The 16,728-nt window shown below is 41.2% G+C and overlaps 1 protein-coding gene across 1 annotated transcript in view; it reads left to right on the forward strand.

Annotated features, from left to right (window-relative positions):
* Positions 1-16,728, forward strand: part of LOC109398396 (glutamate receptor ionotropic, kainate 1) — a 693,316-nt gene that overhangs the window by 485,417 nt on the left and 191,171 nt on the right. Inside the window, exon 5 of the mRNA XM_062845084.1 lies at positions 14,667-14,824. Within this exon, the coding sequence (XP_062701068.1) occupies positions 14,667-14,824 (158 nt within the window). The remainder of the gene's footprint in view (positions 1-14,666; positions 14,825-16,728) is intronic.

The raw sequence follows: 16,728 nt of genomic DNA on the forward strand, positions 1-16,728 counted from the left end.
GGTCCGTGAAGCTCTTGAAATCTCAAATGTCATTTAGAGACACCACAGGGATATTCCAGGTCAGCCAAACTTCCATGGAGTTCAGGACTTCAGGTCCACACTCGTAACAGTATCCATATCTGTTATATTGAGTAACGCTGCATAATCAACTGCAGTTACTGGAGCAATCTGAAGTCTACTTTTTTGTTGTAACCCTTCGGACATTCACGGAAACCCTTTTGACATTCACGGTTGTCCAAACTGTTCTATAATGAAGCCCTTCAAATCTACAAGAAATATGTTATGTGTTTTCACCATAAATAATAGCATAGCATAATCTGCTGAGATCCGTGAAGCTCTTAAAATCTCAAATGTCATTAAGAGACACTACAGGGATATTCCAGAAGCTTCCTTGGAGTTCAGGACTTCAGGTCTACACTTGTAACAGTATCCATATCTGTTATACTGAGTAACGCTACATAATCAATCGCAGTTACTGGACCAATCTGAAGTCTACTTTTTTATTATAAACCTTTGGGACATTCAGGTTCGTCCAAACTGTTATATAATGAATTCCTGCAAATATACAAGAATAACTTTATGTGTTTTCGCCATAAATAATAGTATTGCATAATCTACTGGGGTCCGTGAAGCTCTTGAAATCTCAAATATCATTAAGAGACACCACAGGGATATTCCAGGTCAGCCAAACTTCCTTGGAGTTCAGGACTTCAGGTCTACACTCGTAACAGTATCCATATCTGTTATATTGAGTAACGCTGCATAATCAACTGCAGTTACTGGAGCAATCTGAAGTCTACTTTTTTGTTATAACCCTTCGGACATTCACGGAAACCCTTTTGACATTCACGGTTGTCCAAACTGTTCTATAATGAAGCCCTTCAAATCTACAAGAAATATGTTATGTGTTTTCACCATAAATAATAGCATAGCATAATCTTCTGAGATCCGTGAAACTCTTAAAATCTCAAATGTCATTAAGAGACACTACAGGGATATTCCAGAAGCTTCCTTGGAGTTCAGGACTTCAGGTCTACACTTGTAACAGTATCCATATCTGTTATACTGAGTAACGCTGCATAATCAACCGCAGTTACTGGAACAATCTGAAGTCTACTTTTTTATTATAAACCTTTGGGACATTCACGGTCGTCCAAACTGTTCTATAATAAAGCCCTTCAAATCTACAAGAAAAACTTTGTGTTTTCACCATAAATAATAGCATAGGATCTGCTGAGATCCATGAAGCTCTTGAAATCTGAAATGTCATTAAGAGATACTATGGGAATGCTCCAGGTCAGCCAAACTATCTTTGAGTTCAGAACTTCAGGTCTACCCTCGTAACATCATCTATATCTGACATACTGAGTAACGTTTCATAATCAATAGCGATGACTGGACCAACCTAAAGTCTACTATATATTTTTATGAACCTTTGGGACATTGAGGGTCGTGCAAACTATCCTGAAGTTTAGCTCTTGATAGTAACAGTAGTTAGTCTCACAATGAACTTTAGACTGTAATCTGTAATGAAAGTTTTGAGATATTCCAGATCATCATCACTACTCCGGAGACCATAGCTTCAGGTCTACACTTGTGATAATAGCTTTTGCCACTACGTTAAGGTGTTGAATAATCCACTATACTTACCAAAGCAGTTAGAGGAACAATACGCGTTGTTATATATTTTTGGGATATTATGGGCTCCTTACTGTTATAAAGTTTAGTTGATGAAAACAACAACTGTAACTTTCAGAAGACTTATTGGACATGATAGATTTCAAATCATAGCTTTTAATGTTAGAAGTTACCGTTACACTCGTAAACTTTATGATGTAAACTCAAGAACAGTTTGGACGACCTAGGATATCCCGACTGATCTGATATTGTCTATTTACCTTTCAGAAGAGTTACTGGACATGATAGATAACAAATCGCAGCTTGGTATAATGAAAGCAGTAGACTTTAGGATCTAAACTCAAGAACAGTTTGGATGACCTAGGATATCCCGAATGATCTGATACTGTCTATTGAATTTTCAGAAGACTTACTGGACATGATAGATTACAAATCGTAGATTAGCATAATGAAAAAAGTTACTGTTACACCCATAGACTTATGGATTTAAACTCAAGAACAGTTTGGATGACCTAGGATATCCCGACTGATCTGATACTGTCTATTTACCTTCCAGAAGACATACTGGGCATGATAGATTACAAATCGCAGCTTTGTATAATGAAATCAGTTACCGTTACATGACCGTTACACCCATAGACTTTAGGATCTAAACTCAAGAACAGTTTGGATGACCTAGGATATCCCGAATGATCTGATACTGTCTATTGAATTTTCAGAAGACTTACTGGACATGATAGATTACAAATCGCAGCTTTGTATAATGACATCAGTTACCGTTACACCCGCAGACTTTAGGATCTAAACTCAAGAACAGGTTGGATGACCTAAGGTATCCCGACTGATGTGATATTGTCTATTTACCTTTCAGAAGACTTGCTGGACATGATAGATTACAAATCGCAGCTTTGTATAATGAAATCAGTTACCGTTACACCCATAGACTTTAAGATCTAGACTCAAGAACAGTTTGGATGACCTAGGATATCCCAAATGATCTGTTACTGTCTATTGAATTTTCAGAAGACTCATAGATTACAAATTGCAGCTTTGTATAATGAAAGAAGTTACCGTTACAGCCATAGACTTAAGGATCTAAACTCAAGAATAGCTTGGATGACCTAGGATGTCCAGAAAAAATATTCCGCATAATATTCTACCGTTTTTCATACTATTGAATACCAAAACTAAAGAAAAACGTGATAAAAACTCCAGAAGAACGCTTAGAAAAATTCCGGCTTCAAAAGGTTAAGAATCCCTCTAGCAATTGCTCTTTGGATTCCTCCGGGAGTTCTTCTGGTAGTTACTCTGAAAATTCCTCGGGCAATTCCTTTGGGAAATCCTCTACCAATTCCTTTAAGGTGTCATGATGCATCACTCAGTCTTCGAACGAATCATTGACTTTTTCCTTTTCAATGATTGTTTCCTCGCGTTTTTGAAGTGATAAAAAACGGACAATTCTGCAGCAACGCAGCAGAAAAAGTATCATCGCAATCACTGCGAGTGAGCATATAGGATTATGCGTTTTCAATCGAATATTCGCTTTGGTGGCAGAGAATTGTCAATTTGAAATTTAGAGCCACAACTCCAACATGGCTGCCGATGCTGATGATGACGTAATAAGCCTTAAGAAATTCTTCTGGCAGTTCCTCTGGAAATTCCTCTTGCGATTCTTCTGGTGATTCAATTGGGAATTCTTCAATGCATTTCTTTGTTAATTATTCTCGCAGTTTATCGGAGAATTCCATTAGAAAACTTCTGGCAGTTCCTCCAGTGATTTCTCTGGGAATTCTTCTGGGAATTTCTCTGAGAATTTCAATAGAAACCTTTGAGAAGTCCTCTGACTAGTTTTCTGGTTATTCTCCAGTCAATTTCCCCGGCAAGTTTCTCTGGAAATCCCTCTAAGAATTCCTCTGAGGATTATTCTGGCAATCCCTCTGGGAGATCTTCTGAAAATTCCTCTAGGAAGTACTCCGGGTGTTCCTCTGGAAATTCTCTAATAACTCCTCTGGCAATTTCTCTAAAAATTTTAGAAAATCATCTAAAATAATCTAAATTTTTCTAAAACTTTTTCTCGATGTTCTTCTGGGGTTCTCCTGGGAACTTCACTGGCAATTCCTACTGGTCTTCCTCTGTGAAGTTTTCTGTTTGCAGCCTTTCTCGTACACCAAGGTGTACCAAAAGGCTATATGTTCACCTCAAAAACGAAATGTGATAGAGCCCCCGGAGGGGTTAAGTCTTATATATCATTCGACTCAGCTCGATGAGTTGAGATTATGTCTGTATGTATGTATGTGTGTACCCGATCAGAAAGGCATAACAAAAATGTAACAAAATTATATCAACGGTTGATATATATATCAACGTTTGTTATATTTAGATATGTTTGACAGAATTGATCTGAAAACCTGATATAATTATATCAGAATTATAACAAGATCAGTTATAATCAAAATAAATTCATGTTGATCATCTTTATATCAACATTATAACAAACTCAGTTATAGTTTTGAAAATGAAGTGTATGTCAAATGAATATGTAACAGGTGGTGTTTGGTGCGCAATTTCGCCGCTCTGTGGTGTACAGCCATACTCTTCACTCCCATACTAATTCTTCGTCTTGACGTAACGTCCCCACTGGGTCAAATCCAGCTTCTCAGCTTAAATTATTAACTGAGAGCTGCCGCTGCCAATGACCATTTTGCATGTGTGCATCGTGCAGCAGGCACGAAGATACTCTATGCCCAAGGAAGGCAAGAAAATTTCCTTTATGCAAAGTTCCTGGACCCACCGGAAATCGAACTCTTCACACCCAGCGTGGTCTTGCTGGATACCCTACCCACGCCCTTACAGCTGTGGCTATATGGGCCAGCCACTACTCCTCACGGAGAACCAATGTTTACACTTTTGCATGGCATTCATTGAACGATTAACATTTACACAAATTTCAAAATTACTCGTACGCTCCCATTTGACGACAAACATGCCTATAGGGGTTATCTGCAGATGAGAGACTCTCTTTAAGTCTCCTCTATTTTGATTACGGTAGATAAAGCAACCCTTTTTTGATCTACACATAACAAATTGTAAAAATGTGATATCGTGATAATTTAATGAGAATCAGAACAAAGAGAGCCTCTCTTTTGCAGATTGGACCTTTAGGCATGTTTGTCGTCAATTTTTGTCAAATACCAACATGTTTTGGTATTCCAAGGTGATTTGTAAACCAAACGTGGTTCCCATGCCGAAATTATTGCAAAATATTCGCGTAAGTGGTTGCACGAGCTGATTTTCGATCTATGTAAGTCTTAGTCACTCGTTGAGCGCCACGGATTTGGTCTATTAGGGTTACACATATATTAGTGCTAAAAAAATTAAGCGTGCTCCACTGATATTGGCTACCTTTATTCAGAACACGAGTGCTACTAGTAGTACTAGAGTATCTAGACACATCTCAAACAATTATATGCAGCTACAGAAGCGTTTAATATTAATTCCAATCTATATGATAAGTGAGGCATCAAAAGGGATTTGAAAAGGATGATTTTCATCGAAACTGTCAACATTCCTGTAATAAGTTTTAAGTGTCACAATCCTCCACTGATCATGTTTGAATGATTTCGTTTAACATCCACTTACAATTTGAGAGCGGTATTCAAATAGGATTAAAGCAATGATACAAAATCTCTACTGAAATCAAACTGATGTAATAATTTTTGCAATCGTTTACCATTAGAAACTTTGATAGAGTAGTGTGCGGTGGTTCGGCAGCAGCAAAGCCATATTCGCATAGATGGGTGAGCTGGTTTCATGCTATTATTTTATCGTGAATGTTCATTGTAAAATAACATGACTTAAATATATGCCATACAATTAACGTTCATAATAATTCAGTAGAAATACAGCTGCTGATCATCTGCAAACATGTAGATTAGCGTGGTTCAAAAAATCGTTTTTGCTCCACACCGCTTATTCGATTTGTAACCAGAATCTATGTCTCCTCCCAAAATTTGAGCTAATTTGGTTGAAAATTGAGACTGCACAAGCCCTTCAAAGTTTATATGGGAATTACTACGGGAAAACGACGTTTTTCATTCAATCGACCGTAACATTTTCCCAACTGTCTAAGATGATTAATTGAACCCTGATACTCATAGGCAACTTTATTAGCTACAACTTTGCCGAAGACCGCTTTGAAATCGGACGGCTAATTAATTAGTTATAGATTTTCATCGAACTGGAGAAACTTTAACAGTGATCCTCCAGCTTCCCAGCAGGCAACATTGCTGCTGTATATGGGTCCAAAGATAGAACACAGAAATCATGGCTACTATGTTTCACTGCTAATTGCAGTGATGCCCATCAAATAGTTCAATCAGGGCGTCCCAACTGGTGATTTTTACGTGACTCCAATTTCATCATATTTCAACGACCCTGTTCCCCCAGTAAGCGGTGTGGAGCAAAAACGATTTTTTGAGCTAATATAGATATTACATACTTTCAAAGATAATGGAAGGCCGTTGGCACATAAGGCTAACAGCAATGGTTCTGAAACCGATCCTTGTAGCACTCCCGATGGAATACCGATCGGGCTAGAATGATTTGCTTTAACTTCCTCTATTTGAAAGCGGTTATTCAAATAGGATTTACTCAGTGACACAGAATTTCAACGGAAATCAAATAGATGTGATAATCTCTGCAGCAGTTCAAAATGAGAAACCCTGTTAAAAGCTTTTGAAAAACCAATCAATAGCAGAATATTATCGATATGTTAATGGACATCGTCATGCATATTGAGCAAATGCCAAGGCAAATGCCGAAGTTCGAAGTTGGAATACTTAGTATTTAGTGAAGTACCTAGTAGCTTGGAATACTTGAGGAAATTGCTTGTTGTGAGTATTTTTGCTGAAAATAAAAACATTATATGAGATCACGAGGCAAAGCAAAACTCACAAAGTTGCTTTAGTATGTCAATTCTTGTACCATATAATGTTTAAATTGGGCTTTAAACACTTATTTTTTTATTTCACAAGCCACCTAAATCTGACAATCTCCAGGAATGCATACTAACGCCACGAAGTGATGTAATTTCCAATCATAAGACTACTGCATAACTTTGCTAGGCAGGAACTTCCTTTATGGTGAGAAACATTAGATAATTATCTCGCTAGCGCCAAGAAAAGGTGAAATTGTATACAGTTATGTTCCGACTTTATCACCCCCTCCACGCGTCAGACCTTCATTTTTTATTAATGCCCTGTTACATTTTAGGGAAAATCTCCTCCCTCTTCTTCAGGATGAAGTTTGTATGCGTGCTTTCCAACGTTCAAAATATTGAAAACGCATATAGATTTTTACAGTGTTTGAAAACATTTATGGAAAGGGGGTGATAAAATCGGAACATTACTGTACCACTCTTTTCAATGTCTGAGAGCCATTGACTATCTTTACCACTTTAAAGAAGATACGACATTTATTTCTGGTCTGAATCACGAGACAAAACATGCTAAAATGCAGAGCACATTCTTGAGTTACAATTGTAACTAAATTATATCCACTTTTGTTATTATATCCTAAGATGACGTAATTGCGATCAATTGTATCAAGAATACTTTTATGTGACGTCATAGTTTCCCTCGCCTGTGCGTTGGACAAACGAGTCTATTTATAGACCAGCCACCAAAACGAAGAACCACTTGATCTTAAACCTCCCCTCACTTCAAGTGCTGCAATGGCCTCATGGATAAAGGCGCCGGATTGTAGTTGAAGGCTGGCGTCCTTGGTTCGATTCCCGTCTGGGTGTGGGTTTTTTACATACTAAGTGGGGCAAGTTTTTTATACAAAAAACTTTTCGCTAAAAATAAATAACACTCTTAATAAAAATTAACCAAAAAATGAGTTAAAATTTACCCAACTCAATTTTTACCCAATATATTTATATCTAATTTATAACAGCATGTGTTATAATTTTTCGATCATTCCAAGATTTATTATATCTCACGTTGTTATAAATTTGTTAAAATTGTATCAAGACCTGTTATAATTATGTTATGGCTAGAGCAATTTTTGTTATAATTTTTGTTATTTTAACACCTAACCGGCGAATTTTATAACTCATTCTGTTATGAAAATTTTTTGAAATAAATAACTCAATCGGTTATAATTTTGTTATGCCTTTCTGATCGGGTATGGGTACAAAAAGATCATTTAATTTTTAGATAGTAAATATGAACCGATTTCAACGACCGATAGTTCATTCGACGAGGTATATTGTTTCATTGTTTCCTATTGATAATGGTTCAGATCGGTCCAGCCGTTCCGGAGTTATGGGTATTTAGGTGTTCCGGACCGGTACCCCAGGAAGGAGCCAGACATGAAAATGCAACAAACCTATGCATTAGTGTGGTTCAAAAAATCGTTTTTGCTCCACACCGCTTATTCGATTCATAACCAGATTCTATGCCTTCTCCCAAAATTTGAGCTCATTTGGTTGAAAATTGAGACTGCACAAGCCCTTCAAAGTTTGTATGGAAATTACTATGAGAAAACGATGTTTTTCATTCAATCGACCTTAGCGTTTCTCCAAGTGCCCTGGAGCATTCGTTGACCCTTGGTACTTCTAGATTACTCTATCAGCTACAACTTTGCCGAAGACCACATTCAAATCGAACGCCTCATTAAATAGTTATCGATTTGTATCCAACTGGACAAACTTTAACAGTGATCCTCCAGCTTCCCAGCAGGCAACATTGCTGCATATGGCTCTTTGGCGCCACTGAAATTATGGCTACTATGTTTCACTGCAAAATTCAGTGATGCCCACCGATTAGTTTAAGTATCATGAGTAAAAGTTTCGATTCTGTATAAAAATCGGTATCTAATTAATGAGGCATGCGATTCGAATGCGGTCTTCGGCAAAGTTGTAGCTTATAGAGTAACCTAGAAGTACCAAGGGTCAACTAATGCTCTAGGGCACTTGGAGAAATTCTACGGTCGATTGAATGAAAAACATCGTTTTCCCATAGTAATTCCCATAAAAACTTTGAAGGGCTTGTGCAGTCTCAATTTTCAACCAAATATGCTCAAATTTTGGAAGAAGGCATAGAATCCCGTTACGAATCCAATAAGCGGTGTGGAGCAAAAACGATTTTTTGAACCACGCTACTATGCATGCGACCCATCAAACCACGACATTTGAGATTATCTGATGAATGGTAAGTAGGAAAATAGTCTCAGACTATATCTGAACCGGTTCTGTCCCGGAACCGATGCTGGGTGTCCCACCGGAAGTGGCCAAATTTAGAAGTGAACCAAACAAACGCATGCGATATATTAAATCGCTGCTTTTACTATAACTTGATGAACGGTAAGCAGGAAAATAATCTCAGACCATATATGAACCAGTAGTGTTCCGGAACCGGTTCTGGGTGTCCCGCCGGAAGTGGTCGAACATACAAATGAACATAACCCATGAATGAGACACATAAAATCGCCGCTTTCTCGACAACCCGATGAACGGTCAGCAGGAATTAAGTCTCAGACCATTTATAAACCGGTAGTGTCCCGGAACCGGTACCGAGTGTCCCACCGGAAGTGGCCAAACATAAAAGTGAACCATACCCAGGCATGCGATACGCGTCTTTTACTATAACTTGATGAACGGAAAGCAGGAAGTTAGTCTTAGACCATTAATAAACCGGTACTGTCCCGGAACTGATTCCGGGTATCCCACCGGAAGTGGTCGAATGTTGAAGCAAACCAAACCCATACGTGCAACACATCAAATCGCGGCTTTCTCGGTAACCAACGGTTTTAAGAAAATTGCCTTAGATTAAGTAAGAGACCACCGGTAGTGTTCCACAACCGGTCCCGGGTGTCCCGCCGGAATAAGTCAAATTTAAAAATGAGCCAAACCCATGCTTGCAGTACATCAAATTGCTTTTTTGTCAGTAGGCAACATCCATTTATTACGTAACGCTAAAATCGACATTCTTGGACGCTCAGTCATACTCCCCCCCTCCCCCTAGAGCGTTACGTAATTTGTGGATGGCGCCTATCCTTATGCACGGATAATAAGAAAACAGGTACAGTCCACATAAGTTACTACCGGTAGTGTTACTAGTTCCGGGTGTCCTGCCAGAAGTAGTCAAATGTAAAAGTGAACCAAACCCATGGATGCAACACATCAAATCGCGGCGTTTTAAGTAACCTGATGAACAGTTAGCATGAACTAGGATCAGACCACATTAAAAACTACCGGTAGTTTGCCGGAGCCGTTCCCGGGTGTTTCGTCGAAAGTGGTAAAATATAAAGTAAACTACACCAATGCATGTGACACATCAAACTGTGACATTTTGATAACCTGATGAACGGTTAGCAAGCAAATAGTCTCAGACTACATGGGGGGCTATCGGTGGTGTTGCAGAAGCAGCGTTGGGTACTTCGGTGGAATTACTAAAGTGATCAGAATTAATGCAAGTAATAGATATATGTAAGGGAACCAGAAACCTAAAGCGATTTCATCAAACCATGGTTACGTACCCGTATTCCGCATTGCGATTGGAATTTGTATGGAATTCAGTATTGAAAACGTATTTTTTTTTTGCATTTTACTTATAAGTTGATTTGTTTGTGTCTAATACCATGTAACTAAAGATGTTGAAGTATAGCCTAGGATATGCTGAAAAACTTTCCCGAAGACCGCAAAGTGATTCGACGCTTGCAGAAAAAGCTATACTCTTGCAAATTCAGGTCAAAAATTTAGATTTTATTATTGATGTTATTTGTTTAAATGTTAAATGTTAAGCACCATCAGACGATCTGAACGTAATAACTTTTATCACAAGTGTAGGATCACTTTGCGGTCTTCGGCAAAGTTTTTCGGCATACCCTAGGCTTCCCCTAGCCTTCAACGTCATTAGTTTGATCATTTCAGACAAAAAAAAAACAATTTATGGGCAAATGCAAAAAAGTACGCTTTTGCACAGTTGCTTTGGACATTAAACAGAATCGAAAAAGCTTTGTTCCTAAAAATCGACCCAGTCTAATGAATATATATTCGCCGAGAAAGCCACTATCACCACTAGGTAGATGATTCTTTTTTTTTTCTTGGATTTACTCTGTCAATCCTTCATTAAATTCCTTTGTAAATCCCTCTGGTAATTTCTCTTTGTATTTCTCCGGGAGGTCTTCTGGTAGTTCCTCTGAGAGTTTCTCTGGCAATTCCTTTCGGAAAATCTTATGGCAGCTCCTCTGGAAATTTCTCTGTCGATTCCACTGGGAATTCTTATAGGGGTTTCTCTACAAATTATTCTGGAAATTCCTCTGAAAATTCGTCTGGCAATTTCTTTTGAATACTCTTCTGACAATTCCGCTGGAAATTTCTCGGGCTATTCTTCTTGGAATTTCTCTGAGTAGTCCTCTGGGAATTTCTCTAAGTATTTATCTGATTATTCATCTGTCGACTCTTCTGTGAATTAATCTGGAAATTCCTCTGGAAAGTTCTCTGGGTGTTCTTCTGGAAATTTCCTGATAATTCCTCTGAGATGTCCCTGATAGTTCCTCTGCTAATTTCTCTAAACATTTAGGAAATTCCATTGAAAATCTTTGAGTTTCTCTGAGAATTTCTCGGGGAGCTCCTTTGGATTTTTTCTATGGCAATTCCTATAAAAATTCCTATGGTAATTTCTCTGAGACTTCCTCTGGCAATTGCTGGCGAATTTTTCTGGGAATTTTTTTAAGATTTTTTCTGACAATTCCCTTATCAATTCCTTTGCAAATTTCTCTGGAAACTTTTCTGAGAATTCCTCTGGCAATGCCTCAGAAAATTCCTTTGAGAATTCCTCTGACAATTGCTCTGGTAATTCCTCAGGGAGTTTTTCTGAGTATTCCTCGGAAAACTCCTTCGAAAATTCCCTTGGCAACTCCTCTAGGAGCTCATCGGTGAATTCCTCTGATTTTTGTTTTTCCGCTTGGAATTTCTCTGGGAGTTCTTTTGGAAACTCCTCTGGGAATTCACCTGGAAAATTTTCTGTAAATCCCCCTGCAAATTCAGTCAGGAATTCGTCAGGGAATTCCTCTGGGAATTCTTCTGAAAATCAGTCTACAAATTTCTCAGGGAATCACTGTGAGAATTCCTCCGTAAATTCTTCTGAAAATTCTTCTGGTAATGGTAAATCGTCTGAGAAATTATCTGGTAATTGGCCAAAACAATTCTGTAGGAATTCCTCTTTTGTTTGGTATTCTGCAAGGAAATTCTCAGAGATTTTCTCATTGAATTTCTCTGCGAATTCCTTAGTGAATGTATCTTAAAAATGTCAACAAATGAAGTACCGTTTCAGTTGCTTACACAGATGCATCAGCAAAGGATCCGCGTGACCCACATACCGAAGCATCGACTACTACAACATCGACAACGATAGGAAGGAATTCTATCGTCGACTCGTCGAAAAGCCAGGAATCCAACCCGACCAACCAACCAACCAGCCAACCGCTATCGAAAGTCGTAGATTATATTGCCAAGAGGATATCTATAATTGAATTTATAGTTTTCCGCTCGTTTCCCAGCTAGCTCTCATAAGCTCATGTTTCGTCTTCTTGGTTCCGCCACCACCACCACCACCGGGGCGGGACAAGGGTGTTTTGCGGCAAAAGCTAGAAAGCAAAGGTTTAGCCGAAGCCAGTCGAAGGGAATCGAACTTCCAAAGAGAAGGATGCCGCCACTCCATATCTATTTGTACATATATTTCTCGGTTAGTTGGGTTCCTTCCGTGTCCGTGGTCCGGTGATCGGTGTTACTGTGAGGAGGGTTTCGGGAGGTCAGGAAGGGAGCAAAGAAATGCTGGGCATTGTTTTCCGGTTGAATGCGGAACATCTCGTTTTGCTGTGGCTGGCTGGTTCGGAGAGCTCAAAGGCAAAAGTGTCCTAACAGCTTCATTAAGACGCATGGCAATTATGGTATTTATGTAGGTAGTTTCCATCTTTAGGATGCTTTCTTGGGCTTACTGCAGGCCGAGAAAATAGGAACACGTTCCGTATGCGAACAAGACGATATTGCATTATTTTGACCTAGTTTTCTTGAAGAATGTGGTAAATGGTGTTTCCTACCGATGATCTATCAATGAGGATGTTAAAGTTTAGCAAGTTGTAAATGGCACGGTGCCAGAGGAATTACTTCCCATTCTTCGTGGTTTATGATGTAGATGTTTGAAAATGGGATTCTACCAATAACTTATTAAACATGAATGTGGGAAAGTAAAGAACTTTATGAGAAAACAGAATCCCTGGGGTAATTCCTGGAGGAATCCCTGGGGGAGTTTCTGAAGACATCCTTATGGGAATTCCTTAAAACCGTGGAAGAATTTCTGGAGGAATCAATGTAGGAATTCCTGGAGTAATCCCTGAAGGAATTCCCAGGGGAATTTCTAATGAAATTAATGATTTCCTGGAGGAATACCTGGTGGAAATTGTGGAGGAATTCTTGAAGAAATTCTTGGAGAAATTCTCGAAGGAATCCCTTTAAGAATTCCTGAGGAAATCCCTGGAGGAATTCCTGGGGGAATTCCTGGAGGAATCCCTGGGGGAACTCCTGGAGGAATCCCTGGGGGAATTCCTGGAGGAATCCCTGGGGGAATTCCTGGAGGAATCCCTGGAAGAATCCCTGGAGGAATCCCCGGAGGAATCCCTGGAGGAATCCCTGGATGAACCCCTGGAGGAATCCCTGGAAGAATCCCTGGAGGAATCCCTGGAGGAATCCCTGGAGGAATCCCTGGAGGAATCCCTGGAGGAATCCCTGGAGGAATCCCTGGAGGAATCCCTGGAGGAATCCCTGGAGGAATCCCTGGAGGAATCCCTGGAGGAATCCCTGGAGGAATCCCTGGAGGAATCCCTGGAGGAATCCCTGGAGGAATCCCTGGAGGAATCCCTGGAGGAATCCCTGGAGGAATCCCTGGAGGAATCCCTGGAGGAATCCCTGGAGGAATCCCCGGAGGAATCCCTGGAGGAATCCCCGGAGGAATCCCTGGAGGAATCCCTGGAGGAATCCCTGGAGGAATCCCTGGAGGAATCCCTGGAGGAATCCCTGGAGGAATCCCTGGAGGAATCCCTGGAGGTATCCCTGGAGGAATCCCTGGAGGAATCCCTGGAGGAATCCCTGGAGGAATCCCTGGAGGAATCCCTGGAGGAATCCCTGGAGGAATCCCTGGAGGAATCCCTGGAGGAATCCCTGGAGGAATCCCTGGAGGAATCCCTGGAGGAATCCCCGGAGGAATCCCTGGAGGAATCCCTGGAGGAATCCCTGGAGGAATCCCTGGAGGAATCCCTGGAGGAATCCCTGGAGGAATCCCTGGAGGAATCCCTGGAGGAATCCCTGGAGGAATCCCTGGAGGAATCCCTGGAGGAATCCCTGGAGGAATCCCTGGAGGAATCCCTGGAGGAATCCCTGGAGGAATCCCTGGAGGAATCCCTGGAGGAATCCCTGGAGGAATCCCTGGAGGAATCCCTGGAGGAATCCCTTGAGGAATCCCTGGAGGAATCCCTGGAGGAATCCCTGGAGGAATCCCTGGAGGAATCCCTGGAGGAATCCCTGGAGGAATCCCTGGAGGAATCCCTGGAGGAATCCCTGGAGGAATCCCTGGAGGAATCCCTGGAGGAGTCCCTGGAAGAATCCCTGGAGGAAACCCTGGAGGAATCCCTGGAGGAATCCCTGGAGGAATCCCTGGAGGAATCCCTGGAGGAATCCCTGGAGTAATTCCTGGAGGAATCCCTGGAGAAATTCCTGGAAGAATTACTGGAGGAATTCCTGGGGGAATTCCTGGAGGAATCCCTGGGGGAATTCCTGGAGGAATCCCTGGGGGAATTCCTGGAGGAATCCCTGGGGGAATTCCGGGAGGAATCCCTGGAGGAATCCCTGGAGGAATTCCTGGAGGAATCCCTGGAGGAATCCCTGGAGGAATTAGACATTATTGTATGGTGTAAAATTTACCTTTACCGATTTATCGATATTCTTTCCGATACTTCTCTCATTTCAGGCCTACGTAGACCTAGTGGCAGCTTGGGGCTGGAAGTCCTTCACTATCATCTACGAAACAAACGAGGGCCTTGTGCGGATGCAGGAACTCCTGAAAGCTCACGGGCTGTCCGAATATCCCATCACGGTCCGGCAACTGAGCGACTCGGGTGACTACCGGTAAGTATTATTATTTTTCCACCAATTCTCCTGTAAACCCCCTTCAACACCCTCAATCCAATCCGTAGTTTCCTGAAGACCTTTTCTAAACTGCATCCCATGCAGCACCACTAGTATAAGCAACGACAACAAAACGGGCGAACACCTCCTCTTCTCGCCAACACGACGGCTTCTCCCCCCGGCCAACAGAAATTAAATTAAATCCTCTCGAGTAAATTTAATTTGAAATTATTTATGAAACTATAAAGAGGGTACTTGTGAGTGTTCGCGTTTCGGCTGGAACGGAACGGGGTAGGTACGCCCGCTGCAGCCCGGCCATGTTTTGTGCGCACAATATTCGTTCGACGAGTGCTGTTAGTTTTACGCTGTGGAAGTGGAAAAGTTTGCTGCTGTGAGCTGCGGCAGCCGATGCACTGTGGGTAAACTATTGAAATTTATCATCAAATGAGAAGAGGTATTAATAAACATGCCACAGCAACAGTTCTAGTTAGTCGTTAATCGGTCCAATGACATAGTCGGCCTAATGACCTTTTCGTAGAACAGATGATTTCGAAACCGTAGCCAATGTACGACAATTTGTTCTGCTGTGAATACAGTCAATGTTTTAGGCTGCAAAACGGTGAGTCGATAACGAGAGCGTCCAACTTCTGGTCCGCACAAGTTCCTACCTCATGCTTCCACGAGTCAAGCGATAGCAAAGACTGCCAGCCAAGAGTTGTGTACTTAGCTGGTAGTGCAGCCTGGGCACTGTTGTCCTACTGACTTCAGCTAGATTGAGAAGATACGTCCCGAGCGTCTGTTCACCAAGGAGGTGCGACTCAAATAGCTTCTGTTCTGGCATGCAGCGGCTGAGTATGAAATGCTCCTCCACCGGAAGCTATACCTAAGGTGGCACCCCAAAACGGTGGATAACGGACCTTGGGCCTACTGTACCCGAAACCCAACAACCGTTACAGAAACCGGAAATGAAAATGAGAATTGACCACAACGTATGAGGTGCGACCGGATGAGTACGAGCAAGTCCATGTCGTAATCCAAGCTAGGAAGTCAACATGTTGGAGCTTATCGACTACTAGGCTGTGGGTGGGGTACGGTGACGAATACCTTTGGAAAATCGATGTATGTTGCGTCGACTTGTCTTCTCCTTTCCACTTTTCGTGATAGCATAGAAACATGACACATCAAATTAGTAGTTCTTGAGCGATGCCTCGTTAAACTGTGCTGCGAGTCCGAAATCAAAGGTGCTGCGATATTTGTAGATGTTATTATGCATCAGTTTCTCAAAAACTTGACTCAAGCAACACAGCATGGAAACAACACTAGAATAAGTCACACGGTTAATATGGCTACTGGGAATGTTCTTTGGCTTAGGGAACTATTGAAGAGAATGACTCTAGGAGTCGCTAATTCTGCGGATTAGTTCTTCAGGAACAGTTGAAGAATACCGTCCGTGTTGAGATCTTCGATGGCCAGCATGACTTCGTTTGGCGAAAACTGTATGGTAGGTAGGTTGATGTCATATGAAGGAATGTGAGCAAAGCAGTCCTCGCGGCAAGGGGTCCCGCGAATTACTGAACAAAATTAAAAAAAAAAAACTGAGACTTCCGGCTGTTCGAGCCCTTATGAAGTTGATCATCAATATCATCTTCTTTTCTCGGTCAGCCTACATAGCTGTGTAGTGCTGGTAGCGATTATCTCAATTTGCTAAGAATAGCACTACGAACCGCCTGTTTCGGTGGTAAAAATCCACCAACAGGTGACCCCTAATTCATGGTGTGATGCGGCATTATGCTTACCGTGCCTAGGAATGAATGACTAGGGGCGTCTAATGAAAACCTAACCGCTAACGGAGCCTGTGGATTACCGGGCGCCCTACACAGTATGTTACCCTTACTGCGCTAACC

This window comes from Aedes albopictus, chromosome 1 (genome assembly GCF_035046485.1).
Source record: "Aedes albopictus strain Foshan chromosome 1, AalbF5, whole genome shotgun sequence".
Classification (NCBI taxonomy): Eukaryota; Metazoa; Arthropoda; class Insecta; order Diptera; family Culicidae; genus Aedes; species Aedes albopictus.